This window comes from Lagenorhynchus albirostris, chromosome 1 (genome assembly GCF_949774975.1).
Source record: "Lagenorhynchus albirostris chromosome 1, mLagAlb1.1, whole genome shotgun sequence".
NCBI classification, from domain to species: domain Eukaryota; kingdom Metazoa; phylum Chordata; class Mammalia; order Artiodactyla; family Delphinidae; genus Lagenorhynchus; species Lagenorhynchus albirostris.
This window is the reverse complement of record NC_083095.1, coordinates 185,899,249-185,918,712: the sequence shown is the minus strand read 5'-3', so window position 1 is coordinate 185,918,712 and position 19,464 is coordinate 185,899,249. Positions and strand designations below refer to the sequence as shown.

At 39.6% G+C, this 19,464-nt stretch overlaps 1 protein-coding gene across 1 annotated transcript in view; it reads left to right on the top strand.

Annotated features, from left to right (window-relative positions):
- The window catches only part of ITGA8 (integrin subunit alpha 8), a 181,171-nt gene extending 164,006 nt beyond the window's left edge, over positions 1–17,165 (top strand). The window contains exons 29-30 of the mRNA XM_060162498.1: positions 12,509–12,631; positions 14,343–17,165. Of these exons, the coding sequence (XP_060018481.1) occupies positions 12,509–12,631; positions 14,343–14,429 (210 nt within the window). The 3' untranslated portion in view covers positions 14,430–17,165. The remainder of the gene's footprint in view (positions 1–12,508; positions 12,632–14,342) is intronic.
- Positions 17,166–19,464: the final 2,299 nt, after the last annotated feature.

Below are 19,464 nucleotides of genomic sequence, written 5' to 3'. Positions count from 1 at the left end.
ATTTGTGTGTCATGTGACTAAAGCCGAAAAATTTACATCCAGAAGAGGATATAATGGTGTAACTCCAAAGGCAGTTATTATAAAATATTTCAGTAAAATCCTTAATTAAGAACTCACACATAAACTATGAGTCCATTTGACTTTTTGAGTTGTTAGCCAAACTCCAGAATCTTAAAATGGATCTCTTACAAGAAACAATTGTCTGGAGTTCAAACTTATCACAGGACTTCTTTTCTCATAGGAGCTATTTGAATGTTGTTGAAAGGTATGTTCAGCTGGTCCACTTCATGTTATTATTTTGTTCTAAATGGCACTCTAGGTAGGGTGTCTTGGTACATTTATATAAAACATTCTTGTGACCCCACTGAAGTATGTTTACACAAGATTTTGTGATACATAAATACAGACATCAACATTAATCACCACTGCAAATACGACAGAGCTTTTTCCTTCTACCTTGGTATTTTGTCAAAATATACAAAAACATATCATAAATGTCAACGATAAAATGTAGGCATATTAAAGACTTATTTATGGTCTTTCCAACATAATAAAGAACAACAAGATTTACAACACGATAAAGGTAAGATTAAATGTTCCCTACTTCGCATCGCTTTAAGAACATCTAAACCACTTACAATTCATGGATCCCCCTTCCTAAAACTGCAGACAGTTATATTAAGTGGATTGTTAAAATTTTATACTAATTCTTTAAATAGCCATAGGTTCTTGATACATTAAAAAAAAAAGAAAAACAGTTTGTTAATTAGTTGGCATGTAATTGAATTTTTCTCCCTATGTTTTAAGTACTCAAGTTACTCAATGTGACTCTTTCTTAAAGCAGTTGATATATGTAGTCAAAAACCCACGTTCTTAAAGTAAAGCTTTAGTCCTAAATACACCCCACTGTCCACCTTGGGACCACCTTCTTGATAAATGAATCTAATAAAGAGGGACTTGGGTAATCTGGCTCAACATACCATTGTGTGAGATTATACAAAAGTTCTCAAGCTGTGCAGTTCAATGTGGTAGCCACTCACCACATTACCATGGATGGTGAGGCCCCCAGATGTGGGTGGAGTGACTGAAGAACTGAACTAGTAGTTTTACTTCATTTTATGTCACTTAAATGTAAACCTTAAAGCTGTAGCAGTATAAGATATTTTTTCCATTAAACGCAGCTTTATTTTTGGGGTAAGACTACATTTTACTTTAACCAATAAAAATCCAGCAGTTGTCACTTGCTGCAAGTGTAAAATAAACACTGGGTTTTGGAGACTTAGTTAAAAAAAAGAAAAAAAAAGAAAGAATATTTTTATATCAATTACATGTTGATATAATTTATATCAATTACATGATAATTTTGATATTTAGGGTCAAATTAAATATATTATTAAAATTAATGCCCCATGTTTCTTTTTACTCTTTTTACATGTGATGACTATAAAATTTAAATGACATACATGGCTTGCATTATATTTCTATTGGAGAGCACTGATCTACACCAGAGTTATAGAGTGTTCCAGCTTGGAGCTGTTGATAATACCAACAGAGCTTCAGAGAACATAGGCTGCTTAATAAATCTTATTCGAAATGAATGAAAAATTCTTACTATAAATTGGTGTTAAGTCATTAGGAACTCTAGAAATTAAGACCTACTTTTCTTATTTCTTATCCAGTGGATAATCTAAGCTTCTTGTGAGCTTGTCAAAATGAGCTGCCAAACATAAATATTAGAAATAACAAAGTTTGAGTATTTTTCAACATTTTATTTCGTGGCCAAGCTTCTTCCAAACCATCCTAGGGTTTCCACAGGACTATGACAAATTTAAATAAACGCTGGTCCCATAAAAGTGATCAATTAAGTCTTTTCTCTTAAGCTTGCCTGTAGAGTTCAAGTTTCTCGTCTATACAGAGTATTGAGTCTCAGGAAAGCTTGGCTTTACCTGTTTCCACTTGCAGATGAAATGCCCCGTTGCCATTTACAGACCTGAATATGTCACCTGACTCCCTAATCAATGTGTTCTCAGAAAGACCTCTCCTTCCAAGACCTGGGTGACTCTCCCAATGATGTGTTACCTTTGACTCATCCACCCTGTTCTAGCAGCAGCCATCTAAATCCTCAGCCCTAGAAATCCGAGGAAGTGCTCTGGGGCACTACTGTTGTTCTGTATTTCTACTGTCTCTAGTGTAACAACTTCTCGACTAGGCAGTGAAAAACCTGGATAAGCTTAGGGAACCACCAGGGGCGACGGAAGGTCGCTGCACCTGCACCCGGTTTAGATCGAGATCGGGCAGCCTCCGTGCCACACAGAAGTCCTAAAGGCAGCAGGCGAGGACAGCAGAATGCAGGCTAGGGGGCAAAGTCACTGAGTTTGCCTTCCTTTAAATCTCTATGTCCTTTTCCCTTAGTTACTTACAGATGGTGAACGTACATGACCTGCATAATCCTTCCATTGAAAGTGCTCAGAGAAAGGGTATGAAATGGTATTTTTCAAATGAACATAATGTTACCAGGAGCAGACTGGCAAAAGTTTTGGTGATGAGAATTTCAGATTTTGGAACGGATAAGGACATCAGTGATCATCTTCTCTGAGACTGTTTTAAGACTGTTGTCAGACTCTTTGGAAGCAAATGCAAACAGAAAGCCAGCAGATTTTGTAATTATACCTTGTAAAGCTGTTTTCTGCTTCTAGACACCCTAATAAGCATACCCTGTTCAATTTAATGGGGTATTAAATGGGGTATTTTATTTGTACTTTTCCATCACTTCTGCAAAAAAAACCTTCAAATATCATTATTAGATCTTTGTGAGTGACCTCTTCTGCTTGTTTCCACAGGTAGACCATGGCGGGGGGTGGGGTTTGTTTTTTTCTTTTAATTTTTATTGGAGCATAGGTGATTTACAACGTTAGTTTCTGCTGTACAGCAAAGTGAATCAGTTATACATATACATATATCCACTCTTTTTTTAGATTCTTTTCCCATATAGGCCATTACAAGAGCATTGAGTAGAGTTCCCTGTGCTATACAATAGGTCCTTATTAGTTATCTATTTTATATATAGTAGAATGCATATGTCAACCCCAATCTCCCAATTTATCCCTCCCCCCTTTCCACCCTGGTAACCATAAGATTGTTTTTTTACATCTATGACTCTATTTCTGTTTTGTAAATAAGTTCATTTGTACCATTTTTTAAGGTTCTACATATAAGCAATATCATATGATATTTCTCTTTCTGTGTCTGACTTATTTCACTGAGTTTGACAATCTCCAGGTCCATCCATGTTGCTGCAAATGGCATTATTTCGTCCTTTTTTATGGGTGAGAAATATTTCATTGTATATATGTACCATATCTTCTTTATCTATTCATCTCTCGATGGACATTTAGGTTGCTTCCATGTCCTGGCTATTGTAAATACATAGTGCTGCAGTGAACATTGGGATGCATGTATCTTTCTGAATTATGGTTTTCTCCGAATATATGCCCAGGAGTGGGATTGCTGGATCATACAGTAGCTCTATTTTTAGTTTCTTAAGGAAACTCCATACTGTTCTCCATAGTGGCTGTACCAATTTACATTCCCACCAACACTGTAAAAGGGTTCTCTTTTCTCCACACCTTTTCCAGCATTTATTTTTTGTAGATTTTTTGATGATTGCCATTCTGACCAGTGTGAGGTGATACTTCGTTGTACTTTTGATTTAAATTTCTCTAATAATTAGTGATGTTGAGCATCTTTTCACGTGCCTTTTGGCCATCTGTATGCCGACAGACTAGTTTTATAGATAAGACATTGAAGCCTGCAATAGCCAAGTGGCAAAGAAACTCAGCAAAAACTCAGCAGCTATTCTCTCATTCCATTTCTTTTTATTAAACCAACAATTTGAACAGACCATCAGCCCTTATTTCAACTCCTTTAGCTTAGCGTTTTTTTTAACTTACAAAATTAGAACCGTTTCCTATGTTAAAATGAAACATTGGGAGGTGATTTCAGGTATTAATTAGGTAAATCAGAAGAGGGAACATGGAAAAGTATTGTTGCCTGTGTTCCTGTAAATTATCTATTAGTAAATTTTGGTGATCTCTAACACATGCACAAAATACAGACCAAAACTATGTTGTTTCCTTAGTGGACTTAGAGCTTAGGGGGAAGAAACATTTACAAGAAACCTCAGAATTGTCCATGGCATCAGATTTTCTATCTCCTAGGTCACTGTACCTGGCTTATGAGTGCATGACCACTACTACCCTTTGTAGTTCCAAAATTCTGAAATTCTCATTCTGAAAACTGTATCATAAGGCGAAAGTGATGCGGCAGCTCACATGCTGGGAAAGTTGGTGCAGGGCGCAGGAAGAAGGGGGTTCGCGCTGTTTTGACTTTGTTGGAGTCAAGCCTCAGCTGTGACTGTGGCCCCTCCTGCTCCCACCAGCTCTCCTTCAGCTTCTCCCGGTTCAGGAGAAAGAGGGTGCATGTTATCGTGCTCAGCTGTTGAGAGAGAAAGAAAGCAACAATAATGGCAGATGGATGCTGCAGCCATGTGGCTGACAGGGTCTTGGTGCTCCAGCCGGGTGTCAGGCCTGAGCCTCTAAGGTGGGAGAGCCGAGTTCAGGACACTGGTCCACTAGAGACCTCCTGGCCACACGTAATATCAATTGGCGAGAGCTCTCCCAGAGATCTCAATGTCAACGCTAAGACCCAGCTCCACTCAACAACCAGCAAACTCCAGTGCTGGACACCCCATTCCAAACAACTAGCAAGACAGGAACACAACCCCACCCATTAGCAGAGAGGCTGCCTAAAATCATACTAAGTTCACAGGGAGCCCAAAACACACCACCAGGCACAGTCCGGCCCACCAGAAAGACAAGATCCAGCCTCATCCACCAGAACACAGGCACCACTCCCCTCCAACAGGAAGCCTACAAAACCCACTGAACCAACCTTACCCACCTGGAGCAGACACCAAAATCAACGGGAACTACGAACCTGCAGCCTGCAAAAAGGAGACCCCAAACACAGTAAGATAAGCAAAATGAGAAGACAGAGAAACACACAGCGGATGAAGGAGCAAGGTAAAAACCCACCAGACCAAACAAATGAACAGGAAATAGGCAGTCTACCTGGAAAAGAATTCAGAGTAATGATAGTAAAGATGATCCAAAATCCTGGAAACAGAATGGAGAAAATACAAGAAACGTTTAACAAGGACCTAGAAGAACTAAAGAGCAAACAAACAATGATGAACAGCACAATAAATGAAATTAAAAATTCTCTAGAAGGATTCAATAGCAGAATAACTGAGGAAGAAGAACAGATAAGTGACCTGGAAGATAAAATAGTGGAAATGACTACCACAGAGCAGAATAAAGGAAAAAGAATGAAAAGAATTGAGGACAATCTCAGAGACCTCTGGGACAACATTAAACACACCAACGTTCGAATTATAGGGGTCCCAGAAGAAGAAGAGAAAAAGAAAGGGACTGAGAAAATATTTGAAGAGATTATAGTTCAAAAAACTTCCCTAATAAGGGAAAGGAAATAATCAAGTCCAGGAAACGCAGAGAGTCCCATACAAGATAAATACAAGGAGAAACATGCCAAGACACATATTAATCAAGCTATCAAAAATTAAGGGAAAAGCAACAAATAATATACAAGGGAATCCCCATAAGATTAACAGCTGATCTTTCAGCAAAAACTCTGCAAGCCAGAAGGGAGTGGCAGGACATATTCAAAGTGATGAAAGGGTTAGGGTTAGGGTTAGGGTTACTCTACCAAGATTACTCTACCCAACAAGGATCTCATTCAGATTCAACAGAGAAATTAGAACCTTTACAGACAAGCAAAAGCTAAGAGAATTCAGCACCACCAAAACAGCTTTACAAAAAAATGTTACAGGAACTTCTCTAGGCAGGAAACATAAGAGAAGGAAAAGACTTATAAAAACAAACCCAAAACAATTAAGAAAATGGTAATAGGAACATACATATTGATAATTACCTCAAATGTAAATGGATTAAACACTCAACCAAAAGACACAGAATGGCTGAATGGATACAAAAAAAAAGACCCATATATATGCTGTCTACAAAAAACCCACTTCAGACCTAGGGACACATACAGACTGAAAGTGAGGGGATGGAAAAAGATATTCCATGCAAATGGAAATCAAAAGAAAGTTGGAGAAGCAATTCTCATATCAGACAAAATACTTTAAAGTAACGGCTATCACAAGACACAAAGAAGGACACTACATAATGATCAAGGGATCAATCCAAGAAGAAGATAGGGCAATTGTAAATATTTATGTGCCCAACATAACAGCACCTCAATACAATAAGTCAAATGCTAATAGCCATAAAAGGGGAAATCGACAGTAACACAATCATGGTAGGGGACTTCAACAGCCCACTTTCACCAATGGACAGATCATCCAAAATGAAAGTAAATAAGGAAACACAAGCTTTAAATGATACATTAAACAAGATGGACTTAATTGATATTTATAGGACATTCCATCCAAAAACAACAGAATACACTTTCCTCTCAAGTGCTCATGAAACATTCTCCAGGATGGATCATATCTTGCATAACAAATCAAGCGTTGGTAAATTTAAGAAAATTGAAATCGTATCAAGTATCTTTTCTGACCACAACGCTATGAGACTAGATATCAATTACAAGAAAAAAAACAAACACATAGAAGCTAAACAATATGCTACTAAATAACCAAGAGATCACTGAAGAAATCAAAGAGGAAATCAGAAAATACCTAGAAACAAATGACAATGAAAACACGATGACCCAGAACCTATGGGATGCAGCAAAAGCAGTTCTGAGAGAAAAGTTTATAGCAATACAATCCTACCTCAAGAAACATCTCAAATAAACAACCTAACCTTACATCTAATGCATTTAGATAAAAAAGAATTTAAAAAAACCCCAAAATTAGCAGAAGGAAAGAAATCATAAAGATCGGATCAGAAGTAAATTAAAAATCGTATGAGGAAACAATAACAAAGATCAGTAAAACTAATAGCTGTTTCTTTGAGAAGATAAACAAAGCTGATAAACCATTAGCCAGACTCATCAAGAAAAAAAGGCAGAAGACTCAAATCAACAGAATTAGAAATGAAAAAGCAGAAGTAACAACTGATACTGCAGAAATACAAAGGATCATGAGAGATTACTACAAGAAACTCTATGCCAATAAAATGGACAACCTGGAAGAAATGGACAATTTGTTAGAAAAGCACAACCTTCCAAAACTGAACCAGGAAGAAACAGAAAATGTAAAGAGACAACTCACAAGCACTGAAATTGAAACTGTGATTAAAAATCTTCCAACTGGGCTTCCCTGGTGGTGCAGTGGTTAAGAGTCCACCTGCCGATGCAGGGGACACAGGTTCATGCCCCGGTCTGGGAAGATCCCACATGCCGTGGAGTGGCTAGGCCCGTGAGCCATGGCCGCTGAGCCTGCACGTCTGGAGCCTATACTCCACAACGGGAGAGGCCACAACAGTGAGAGGCCCGTGTACCGCAAAAAAAAAAAAAATCTTCCAACTAACAAAAGCCCAGGGCTAGGTGGGTTCACAGGCGAATTCCAGCAAACATTTAGAGAAGAGCTAACACCTATCCTTCTCAAACTCTTCCAAAATATAGCAGAGGGAGGAACACTCCCAAACTCATTCTACGAAGCCACCATCACCCTGATACCAAAACCAAAGATGCCACAAAAAAAGAAAGCTACAGGCCAATATCACTGATGAACATACATGCAAAAATCCTCCACAAAATACTAGCAAACAGAATCCAACAGCACATTAAATGGATCATACACCATGATCAAGTGGGGTTTATCCCAGGAATGCAAGGATTCTTCAGTATATGCAAATCAATCAATGTGATACGCCATATTAACAAATTGAAGGATGAAAACCATATGATCATCTCAATAGATGCAGAAAAAGCTCTAGACAAAATTCAGCACCCATTTATGATTAAAAAAAAAACTCCAGAAAGTAGGCATAGAGGGAACCGACCTCAACATAATAAAGGCCATATATGACCAACCCACAGCCAACATCATTCTCAATGGTGAAAAAGTGAAACCATTTCCACTAAGATCAGGAACAAGACAAGGTTGCGTACTCACCATCATTATTCAACACAGGTTTAGAAGTTTTAGCCACAGCCATCCGAGAAGAAAAAGAAATAAAAGGAATACAAATTGGAAAAGAAGAAGTAAAACTGTCACTGTTTGCAGATGACATGATACCATACAGAGAGAATCCTAAAGATGCTACCAGAAAACTACCAGAGCTAGTCAATGAATTTGGTAAAGTAACAGGACACAAAATTAATGCACAGAAATCTCTTGCATTCCTATACACTAATGATGAAAAATCTGAAAGAGAAATTAAGGAAACACTCCCATTTACCACTGCAACAAAAAGAATAAAATACCTAGGAATAAACCTACCTAAGGAGACAAAAGACCTGTATGCAGAAAACTATGAGACACTGATGAAAGAAATTAAAGATGATACAAAAAGATGGAGAGATATACCACGTTCTTGGATTGGAAGAATCAACAATGTGAAAATGACTCTACTACCCAAAGCAATCTACAGATTCAATACAATCCCTGTCAAACTACCAATGGCATTTTTCACAGAACTAGAACAAAAAATTTCACAATTTGTGTGGAAACACAAAAGACTCTGAATAGCCAAAGCAATACTGAAAAAGAAAAGTGGAGCTGGAGGAATCAGACTCCCTGACCTCAGACTATACTACAAAGCTACAGTAATCAAGACAAGTATGGGACTGGCACAAAAACAAATATAGATCAATGGAACAGGATAGAAAGCCCAGAGATAAACCCACGCACACATGGTCACCTTATCATTGATAAAGGAGGCAAGAATATACAATGGAGAAAAGACAGCATCTTCAATACGTAGTGCTGGAAAAACAGGACAGCTACATGTAACAGAATGAAATTAGAACACTCCCTAACACCATACACAAAAATAAACTCAAAATGGATTAAAGACCTAAATGTAAGGCCAGACACTATCAAACTCTTAGAGGAAAACATAGGCAGAACACTCTATGATGTAAATCACAGTAAGATCCTTTTTGACCCACCTCCTAGAGAAAAGGAAATGAAAACAAAAATAAACAAATGGGACTTAATGAGACTTAAAAGCTTTTGCACAGCAAAGGAAACCATACACAAGACGAAAGGACAACCCTCAGAATGGGAGAAAATATTTGCAAATGAAGCAACTGACAAAGGATTAATCTCCAAAATATATAAGCAGCTCATGCAGCTCAACATCAAAAAAAACAAACAACCCAATCCAAAAATGGGCAGAAGACCTAAATAGACATTTCTCCAAAGAAGATATACAGATTGCCAACAAACACATGAAATGATGCTCAACATCACTAATCATTAGAGAAATGCAAATCAAAACTACAATGAGGTATCACCTCACACCAGTCAGAATGGCCATCATCAAAAAATCTACAAAGAATAAATCCTGGAGAGGGTGTGGAGAAAAGGGAACCCTCTTGCACTGTTGGTGGGAATTTAAATTGCTACAGCCACTATGGAGGTTCCTTAAAAAACTAAATAGAACTACCATATGACCCAGAAATCCCACTACTGGGCACATACCCTGAGAAAACCATAATTCAAAAAGAGTCATGTACCACAATGTTCATTGCAGCTCTATTTACGATAGCCAGGACATGGAAGCAACCTAAGTGTCCATCGACAGATGAATGGATAAAGAAGATGTGGTACACATATACAATGGAATATTACTCAGCCATAAAAAGAAATGAAATTGAGTTGTTTGTAGTGAGGTGGATGGACCTACAATCTGTCATACAGAGTGAAGTAAGTCAGAAAGAGAAAAACAAATACCATATGCTAGCACATATATATGGAACCTAAAAAAAAAGTAAAAAATGATTCTGAAGAACCTATGGGCAGGACAGGAATAAAGATGCAGACACAGAGAATGGACTTGAGGACACGGGGAGGGGAAAGGGTAAGCTGGGACAAAGCGAGAGAGAGGCATGGACATATATACACACTACCAAACGTAAGGTAGATAGCTGGTGGGAAGCAGCTGCATAGCACAGGGAGATCAGCTCGGTGCTTTGTGACCCCTTAGAGGGGTGGGATAGGGAGGGTGGGAGGGAGACACAAGAGGGAGGGGATATGGGGATATATGTATACATAGAGCTGACTCACTTTGCCATACAGCAGAAACTAACACACCATTGTAAAGCAATTATACTCCAATAAAGATGTTAAAAAAAAAAAAACTGTATCGGTGTGCCTCCAGTAATATTAGGGTTATTTTAAGTTATCATTTCATGCCCTTTCTCTGAGCACCTTAAGATGCAGGATTGAGCACTGATTTCATACATTATCAGATGTAATTCACCAAGGAAAAGGGATATAAAGAGAAACTGTCTGGTCCCCAACTGGCTTGTGGAACCATAACCATGCAGAGGATCACTTCAGAGTAAATTACTGGAATGGAGATGTTTGAGTCCTTGCAATGCATTTCTTCAAAATTGGTACCATGTGTCCCGTCCTCAAACTGTGTCAAGTAGGGTGAGTGTGATCCCTCTGTGGTAATGGAACGTTGCTATCATGGAACCCTCTTATCGATGCTCTGGATGAATAGGGGCAACACCAGCCAGGGAAGCTAACAGGTAAAGGAGGAAGGTACAAAAGTGAGTAGGTTATGCTAGGCTTTCTCTCACTGAGAGCATCTGTCAAGTCCCCGGCATTCCTCACCACGTGGAATCTCTAGCAGTTTCACCACCATCAGTGTCGTTGCTCAGCCTGGATGTAAATGATACTTGGGGCTGGAGAATCAAGTGAATAAGTCATCAGTACGTGTGTGGCACAAGGGACGTGGACCAGGATGAAGGAGCAATAAAAACCTTGACAGGCTAAGAAGAGCACAGGCAGAATGCTCAAATCTAGTTAAGAAGGTGGAAGGACAGATGTGAGCAGAGGGACTTCCCTGGTGGTCCCGTGGGTAAGACTCCACGCTCCCAGTGCAGGGGGCCTGGGTTTGATCCCTGGGCGGGGAACTAGATCCCGCACGCCGCAACTAAGACCAGGCACAGCCAAAATAAATAAATAAATAATAAAAACAAATCAATAAATATTAAAAAAAAAAAAAAAAGATGTGAGCAGAGGCAGGACCCAGCACTAGAGCACAGACTGAAAACACCCATGTTTCCAGCCAGGGGCAGCACCAGAACCACCACCCCACCCTGAGTTCACCCTCACCTCCTGGTGGGGTAGGGAAGTGTGGCCTAGAGTTTCTGCATGTGGGTCAGGACGAGACTCAGGATCCTTCCAACCAACACAGTTAAAACCAGGAGCACATGAACCAGTTCAACTGAGGCGATGCTCACTTCTCTCTAAAACCAGATAGGCCTGCTTTAGTGAATAACATTTTAGATCCAAGAATATTTTTCTTTCTCTTTTCTTTGACAGCAGGTGTGTGCGGCAGGGCTGGGTCTCTCCTTGGTTTTTTTTGGAGTCTCCAGAGGCAGAGGTCCCCAGCACATGGGCTATAGTAGAGCTGCTTCTTCCCATGTGGGGAGGCAGGGGTGGGTCGCACACATGGAGCGAGGACCTCTGCGGGGAAGGTCTCGTTTTTCGTCGAAGTTCCCTTGCAACAGTGGGGAATTCAGTGAGGCCCAACAGCAACTGAAAATTGGATTTAAGACCGAAGGCAGCTCCACTACATTGGGACAATTAGCATTCATGTCACTGACTACAGTTACTTTCATAAAATGTGAGTTACTTTCATAAAATGCATCATGGCCTTACATGACTGTGATTACTAGAGCAATGATGGGCTCTTTCTTGATAGAGCACAGAGCCTAGGGCTAAAGAGGCAGTGACACTAATTAGATCTGTGGATCACTTAGTCCCCTGGGACTCAATTTTCTCATCTGTAAAATGAGGAATTAGGTGATGTCTATCCTTCTTGCACTCCAGCAGTCCATGGTTGTTTGCAAGCTCACCTCTCAGTGAGGTGAGCCCAGTTCTGTGGAGAAACGTGTGGGCAGACTTGGCTTTTTGTAGGGTTTACTTTTAGCCATTTTTTGCCGTAAAAGGTCCAACCCAATTTAAGGTAACTCCTTTCCACCTTGTTGGTTCCTGGTCCACCTCAATTCTATTCTAGGGTTTCTGGGTTGGTATAAGCCAAACACCCACCAAGTGTCTGTAACTGGACTTGCACCTAACCTGGAGGCCTGAGAACGTGCCAATTTTTAAGATGCCATGTTCGAGTGCTGTAAACCATCGAATCGCCCCTGGGGTGATTTCAATTATTGCATGGATCCTTTCAGAAGTACTCCCCCCCAGTATTATATTGGTAATTACTGCTCTACTTCACCCAGTAGTTTTCACGTTAGAGCTCATTTCTTTTATGTTCCATTCCAGATTAAAACATCGGTTATTTGGGCAACCCCAAATGTTTCCTTCTCGATCCCGTTATGGGTAATAATACTAGCAATACTTCTTGGATTACTGGTTCTGGCCATTTTAACCTTGGCTTTATGGAAGGTAAGTTTATTTGCTTTCTTTTCCTTTTTCAGTAGAGAGGCCACGGAGAGGATTTAGAAGGATATACCTAGGATTTTAAAAGACAAGGCTAGAGGCATGATTTGGGAATTTCCAACATAGGGACATGAAGGGAAAATGGTCTTGTTTGCTTTGGCAAACTTAGTATGCTTGTGGAAGTGACATTTAAGAAGATTGAGGGTGTTTATTGCTGCTTTTATCTTGTAATTTCTTGTAAATAAATGTAAAGAGAGTTGGACTTCATTAACTAAGACCTGTGATCTTCTTTCCAATATGCTTGGAGTGATCATGTTATGATGAAGACTTCTTTTTCTTATTTAATTAATCGAGATCTTCAGCTTTTTGTTGACACAATCCTATCAGCAATACTTTGAGAGTTTTCTTTATAAGCACTACACGGATGCAATTAATATAGTAATTAATTATTACATGGGCTTTCAATGACACCACATAGATCATGCATGTTCTAATATTCTCAGACTTGCTTTTTTGATCTTGCCAACTAGTCCATCTCCATTAAGAAGCCTTAACTTACTCTTTCATGTGTTTTGCTAAAGTTTCTACTAAAAGTCTACAATGTGAGTTAATTTCTGGTCCCCAAACCACAGTACTGCCAAGTTTCACAGAGCTTTCCATTCCAAAATAGAAACAATGTCACAGTGACATGACTGTGAAGGTAATTAATCCAGTCACATCTTAGTTAATCGCTATTGTTGGCATTCTCCAAAATCATAGTGTATTTTTATTTTGAAACAACATGAGGCATGCTTAATAAACTGAGAAAACCTTGCCTTTGGAGTTAAATAATGGCTTTCCTGATCATTATCAGCTGTTTTGTGCCATCCTGAGCCCACAAAGGTCTATTGCATAGTCTACCTTTACAAATAGACTTTCATGTTAGTCTGTTATTTATATAAACTTTATGTCCAAAAATGATGCAACGATACACAGCAATTGATAGAATATTGCACTAGTCCTACAAAGGAAAGATGACTCAATGGTTATAAGTCAAACCCAACAAATTGGGCTTCCAACCTAAGAAACAATAAGAATTAAGGTTCTGGGTTCCTAGGAAAAGTTATATTCTCCTAGACCAAGTACTCCTTTGAAATTCAGGAGAATGAAAATTCTATAATCACCTCTTCCCCGAGTTGCTAATTGATTTTCAGAGTCACGAAGATGTTCTGGGATTGAAATAAAGGACCCATCTAATTTTCCTCCATATACTGTATGTTCCACCAAGTGCAGAGAGATAGACAAGCATCTCCTCACTTCTTCCTTCAGTCCATCCCAAGGTAGCCCACAGTCCACTTCAGGAATCTGCCATCCCTGGCTGGCAGTTCACATTGCTGCTGGCTCCAGAAAACATGTCGAAAGCAGAGAGGGACTCCTTGGGCCAGGTTGCTGTAACCCCAGAAAAATATACGAGGTCCATAAGTGGTTTATATAAAACGAACATTCTCCCACCACCATGGACATGGCAGGAAGGACACAGACGCTCTGCGTAGGCAATGAATTCCTCTCTGCAGGTAAAGGACACACTGCTTTCACCTCCTAATTTGGAGAACTGGGCAGATTATATTCTCAGAGCACCAAGTTCCTTAGACAACAAATGAAGGGAAAACTCTTAGAATGAGGACTTTCACAAATTCTCAGGATGACCTGACTTGCTAGCCCGTTTCTCTCTTTGTAGTGCGGATTCTTTGACCGAGCAAGACCCCCCCAGGATGATATGAATGACAGGGAACAGCTGACCAATGAGAAAACCCCTGAGGCGTGAAAAGGAAAACCAAAGACCAAACAAACTCCGACACTGGTCCAGTTCAAAGAAAAGAAGGATCAGGAAGGTTCAACCAAGGTTTTCCTCTACCTGCCAGTGTCCTAAGAATTGGAAAGGCCATGGTATCACCTTGTCTACACTGTGCTTTAGAAAAGCTGCCTCGGATCCCAGTGACCCTTTTCCGGAAGGAAGCATCCTTGACGCTGCAGAAACAATGGACAATCGCGGAAGATGTCTTTGGCTTGAGTCCTTCCGTATTTGGCAGACACTTTGAAATGGGTATGGGAACATGAGGCTGCTTTCCAGATGAATCCAACTGAAGTCTCAAAGATGCAATGTCTGAATTAGGATAGACTTTAGAAGGTGAACTAGGGCCAAACCTTCCGACACTACTGTATCCAACAGAATATTTGACACCTCCCTCTGGAAAAGAAACATTTCTAATGACGTTACTGCTCAGGGAGACCAACCTATGCTGTTGGGACTGTGAAAGTACTTTGGAAACGGCAAAGATCATCTTTGTAAGTGAGGATAACGATTTATTTATTTATTTTCCATGGCTCTAGACTGATACTCTAGAGGATTTGGAAATTAAGATTTGGTTCGCTGGTTTTCAAAATCACTCACTAGATTTCCTTCCGAGATATCCAGTTTGTGCATAATATATCATTTAGCAGAACTTAGTCAGGATTTAGACAGCGTTAAAGAAAAGCAAACTGGTATTCGAAGACCGTTTCACTCAACACCTTGCTGCCTTCTACCTGAAATTACTTCTATTCACACTTTCCAGGGCCTCACATCTGCTTAATTTAGCTTTGCAAAAAGTTGCATTTGTATTTCCTTTTACAAAAAAAAAAAAAATAATAATCTTTCCGTTGACTTAATTAGCAATATACAAATTTCCAGGGACTCTTGACCCTAGGTGGTGCTTAAAAGTAATGGTAAAATTTCTAGAGTCCATTAATAAAAAAGCAATTTAATAATTTGGGTAAACATATTATTTTTAATATCTACAAGAGGCAATGCCAACATTTAGCTTGGTATTAAACACCTATTTTTTCTACTACATCTCAAACTTATATTCACAGAAAAGACATGTTAAACATAAATAGGAGGAAACATAAAGTTAGGCAGATGTGAGATGAACCTAGAAAACATGTTCCTAGGGATTTTATTTAGAATCGCCTATTCCCACCTTACTATTCATTTTTACTGCTAATCTTTATAGTACATGACTTTGGAAAATAATTTTTACTTAAGCTATTTTCCCATTGTCTTTAATTCAACCATCACAGAAACTTTATGTTTAAAACTCTTGTAAATAATCCATAATCATGTGTAACAGTATCATTTTTCAAGTAAAATTGACCAGCCAAATTTATATAGTCTGCCCAAGTTTGTATCCTTTTTATGACAATGAAAAACTATTATGAAGAGATGCTGAACCAATTTTATATTTATGTGCAATATTTTATAGACCTATGTATCAAAAGCATGTTTACACTGGCATTAGTTATTTTTAAAAGTAATATCCTGAATATTAAGTATGATAGAACCAGCAGACCCAAATCCTTAAGTTTATGAAGCAGATGGAAAATTTATATCCCTATTTCAATAATCACACTTGATTGGAAAGATGAGCCAGACTCACAGACACTAAATTTTCGGTCATGACTTAACCTGGAGAGGAGCCATTTGGTTATAGCTGCACAACTTCTTTGGAAACCAAACGAAAGGCACATGGACGAACACACTGAACAGTTTGTATTCTGCCCGCTTGTGAGTTAAAGTCTGTCACGGTAGTGGTTTCAAGCTGTCAGGAACCCAAGTCTGGCTCCCAGTGTGTGTGGCTCACTGGGTGAGAACTGCACATGTTTCAAAGAGTTGGAGGGTCCCACACCAGCCTCAGGGGGTCTTAGGTGTTAGTTGTCTGGGTAGAATTGGTCGTACAGGGAGGTGGCCGTTTCTGTAAGATGATTGGAGGGATGTCTCTCCAATCATATCACAGAGATGGGTCTCTCTTCCCCCAAATAAAGCCCTAAATCTTCTCGTCATGCCTGACTTCTGGCCAAGAGAGAATAAAAGATCCCTGAGAAAACACACCTATTGCCTTTTAAGCTAACCTGTGCGAAGGAACTCTTAGGTCTGGGACCCTATGAGCCAGGGCGTACAGACACCTGGAGGAGACTCGAGGTGCCAGGGGCAAGGCTGGATCCAGAACACAGCAGGTATGAGGACTTCAGAGGCAAGCTCCAGGCTCACATCTCAGCCAAGAGTGGTCCCCGTCTAGAAGGACAGGCGCTGCCACCTGCAGGCAGCTCACAGACGGCCATCAACGAACACTGAGGTCAGGTGCGTTCTTGAGCATCCCCGCCCCCCCTCCGCATGGAGAATATTCTACCAGTGCACTGAGTGAATCTGCTTCTCATCATGTAAAGCCAATCACTTTCATCATTCATAATGTGCCGTGCTTCTCTTAGAATCTATCTATATTTTAGATATGCCTTTTGAAATACTTGCAGCTAGCTTTCAAGAATGGGAAAAAAAATGGGCAAATCAAGTTTTATAAACTTGGAGATTTTTATACACTAAGTAAACAACATGGACCAGTCGCCACTGAAGCCCCACTCTTTGAACTCAACTCTTGCTTTATTTAAATACACATGTAGATATCTGTGAAGATTTTCATGTACCTATTTACCTTGTCACTAATAAAATTAAAAATTAAAGACATGATGACATATTTGTGGTTTGTTTCACAAGCAACATAAAGCTTTCCCACAATGGCAGACATCAAAGGTTTCTGTCTTTACGCCTTCATTTATTTATTTATTTATTTATTTATTTATTTTTGGCTGCATTGGGTCTTCGTTGCTGTGTGGGCTTTCTCTAGTTGAGGCGAGCAGGAGCTGCTCCCCATTGCGGTGCACAGGCTTCTCGTGGCGGTGGCCTCTTCTGTGGCAGAGCACGGGCTCCAGGGGCACAGGCTTCAGTAGTTGTGGCACATGGGCTCAGCAGTTGTGGCACACAGGCTCAGAAGTTGTGACTCGTGGGCTCTAGGGTGCAGGCTCAGTAGTTGTGGTGCACGGGCTCAGTAGTTGCTCCGCGGCATGTGGGATCTTCCCGGACCAGAGCTCAAATCCATGTCCCCTGCATTGGCAGGTGGACTCCTAACAAATGTGCCACCAGGGAAGTCCCATGCCTTGATTCTTTACTACAAAAACATTTAACATTGGAAGAGATTTGAAAGAGCGAGAACACGACACTTCTTTGGGATGATGAACATGTTCTAAACTTAGATTATGGTGATGTTTGCATGAATAAACTAAGAAGGACTGGATTGTATGCTTTAAATCAGTGAATTTTATGGTATGTGAATTAAATCTCAATATATATGTTTAAAAAGGTGTGAGTCATTTCTAATACCTACACTTTCATACAACTGATTTCTTTTCTCTACACTGCTGTCAAATTTTGTCCATATAAAAATCTTTGCTTTTTTATGAAGCCTTCTTCGAGTCTTCGGCCAACTTAAAGGCTCCTCGTGTTCTCCAATAGCATTTTGTGAATGACTACACTTTTCCATTTGTTCTCATGACTGTTTTCCAGCTGGGCCGACCCTCTGTGTGAGCAGGAATATCTTTCACCTTTGTGTTTCCTACACCTAGCACCAACATCTGTTATATAGTCAGTGCTCAAAAACCGTTCTAAAGTGAATGAATGAATATATATATGTGCACAGTAATAATCATGGGGAATATGTACTCCTGTAACCTGCTCCCATTATAAAGCTTGGAGATACACACATTTTTTATCCTATTTATAGTGTTCACACAGTGTTGTTATAATAGTTACCCAATGTTTGATCCAATTAGCAGATCATCATTTGTTTAACCAACCCTCCTATTGGAAATATTTGTTCACAGATTCATATATTAAGAATAGCATGAAATTGAATACTTTCATACATGAGGCTTCTTTTTGGTTATTTCAATGAGTGAACTTCAAAAGAGTGAGGTGGTTTGGTTAAAGTATACGAAGAATTTTGTAGTTCTTGATAATATATGTTAAGAGGACTAGATCAATTTGCATTAACCTAAAATACCATTTCCTTCATAATTCTGTCAGCATTTTAAAATATTTTGGTAACTGTTTTCAAATATTACTTTCTTTCAATTTGTATTTCACTGGAATTTGGTACATTTAATGTACACATTTGAGTTCTAATATTTATCAACCATTTAATACAGAGCAATTTATTGCTCATAAAGGTATTTAAATAGTTGCCACTTCTCTGGTGTTCATGAATTACAGTGAAAAGAACCCAGTGCCTGGATGCTTTTCTTATAGCCGAAAGCAAGCAGGAGGATGAATCCTTCACTTCATACTGTATATTCACTCACACTTTAAAGCCTAGACATATCTAAAAACTCAGGGTGGTCCAGAGGTGCCTATGTATCCCAGATGAAAAAACGTAAAAGGAAATAAGATTCAGGAATATTGGTGCTGAAAATCAATGTGCCATCCCAGTACAAACCAGCTGAGTGGGGCAAGACTTCCCCGCGGCACACCCATAATAATCCATGATGGGCTAGCCCCACCGGTCAGAGCCTGCGCGCGCTCATAGTGGGGAACGTGAAAGATGTCTTGTCGTGTCTTGAGAGTAGCAAAGTGCTTTCTAGTTGTATGCATGCAACAAGAGCTCAGCCTTCTCCCCAAATTCTGTTGATACCTTTGTCACTTCCAGCCATTTTACATGCAGACACTGAACAGCATCAAAACTTTCTAAAGGTTGAGTTGAGATCTGGGTGCCTAGAGTGGGCAAAATAAGATAAGGATCCCTTCTTGGAGAATTCTGAGAAAAGGCAGAATTCCCTCCAGAGCTGCACACTTCCTCTGTGAAAGGTGACCATCTCACAGGTTACCTTTATAAGACACAGCACCCTGGTGACCTCAGGAAGAACCAAAACATGAACACCTTTGGTTGCTATCCATGAATGCCAACACAGTACCTCCCTAGGGCCTAATGTTCTTT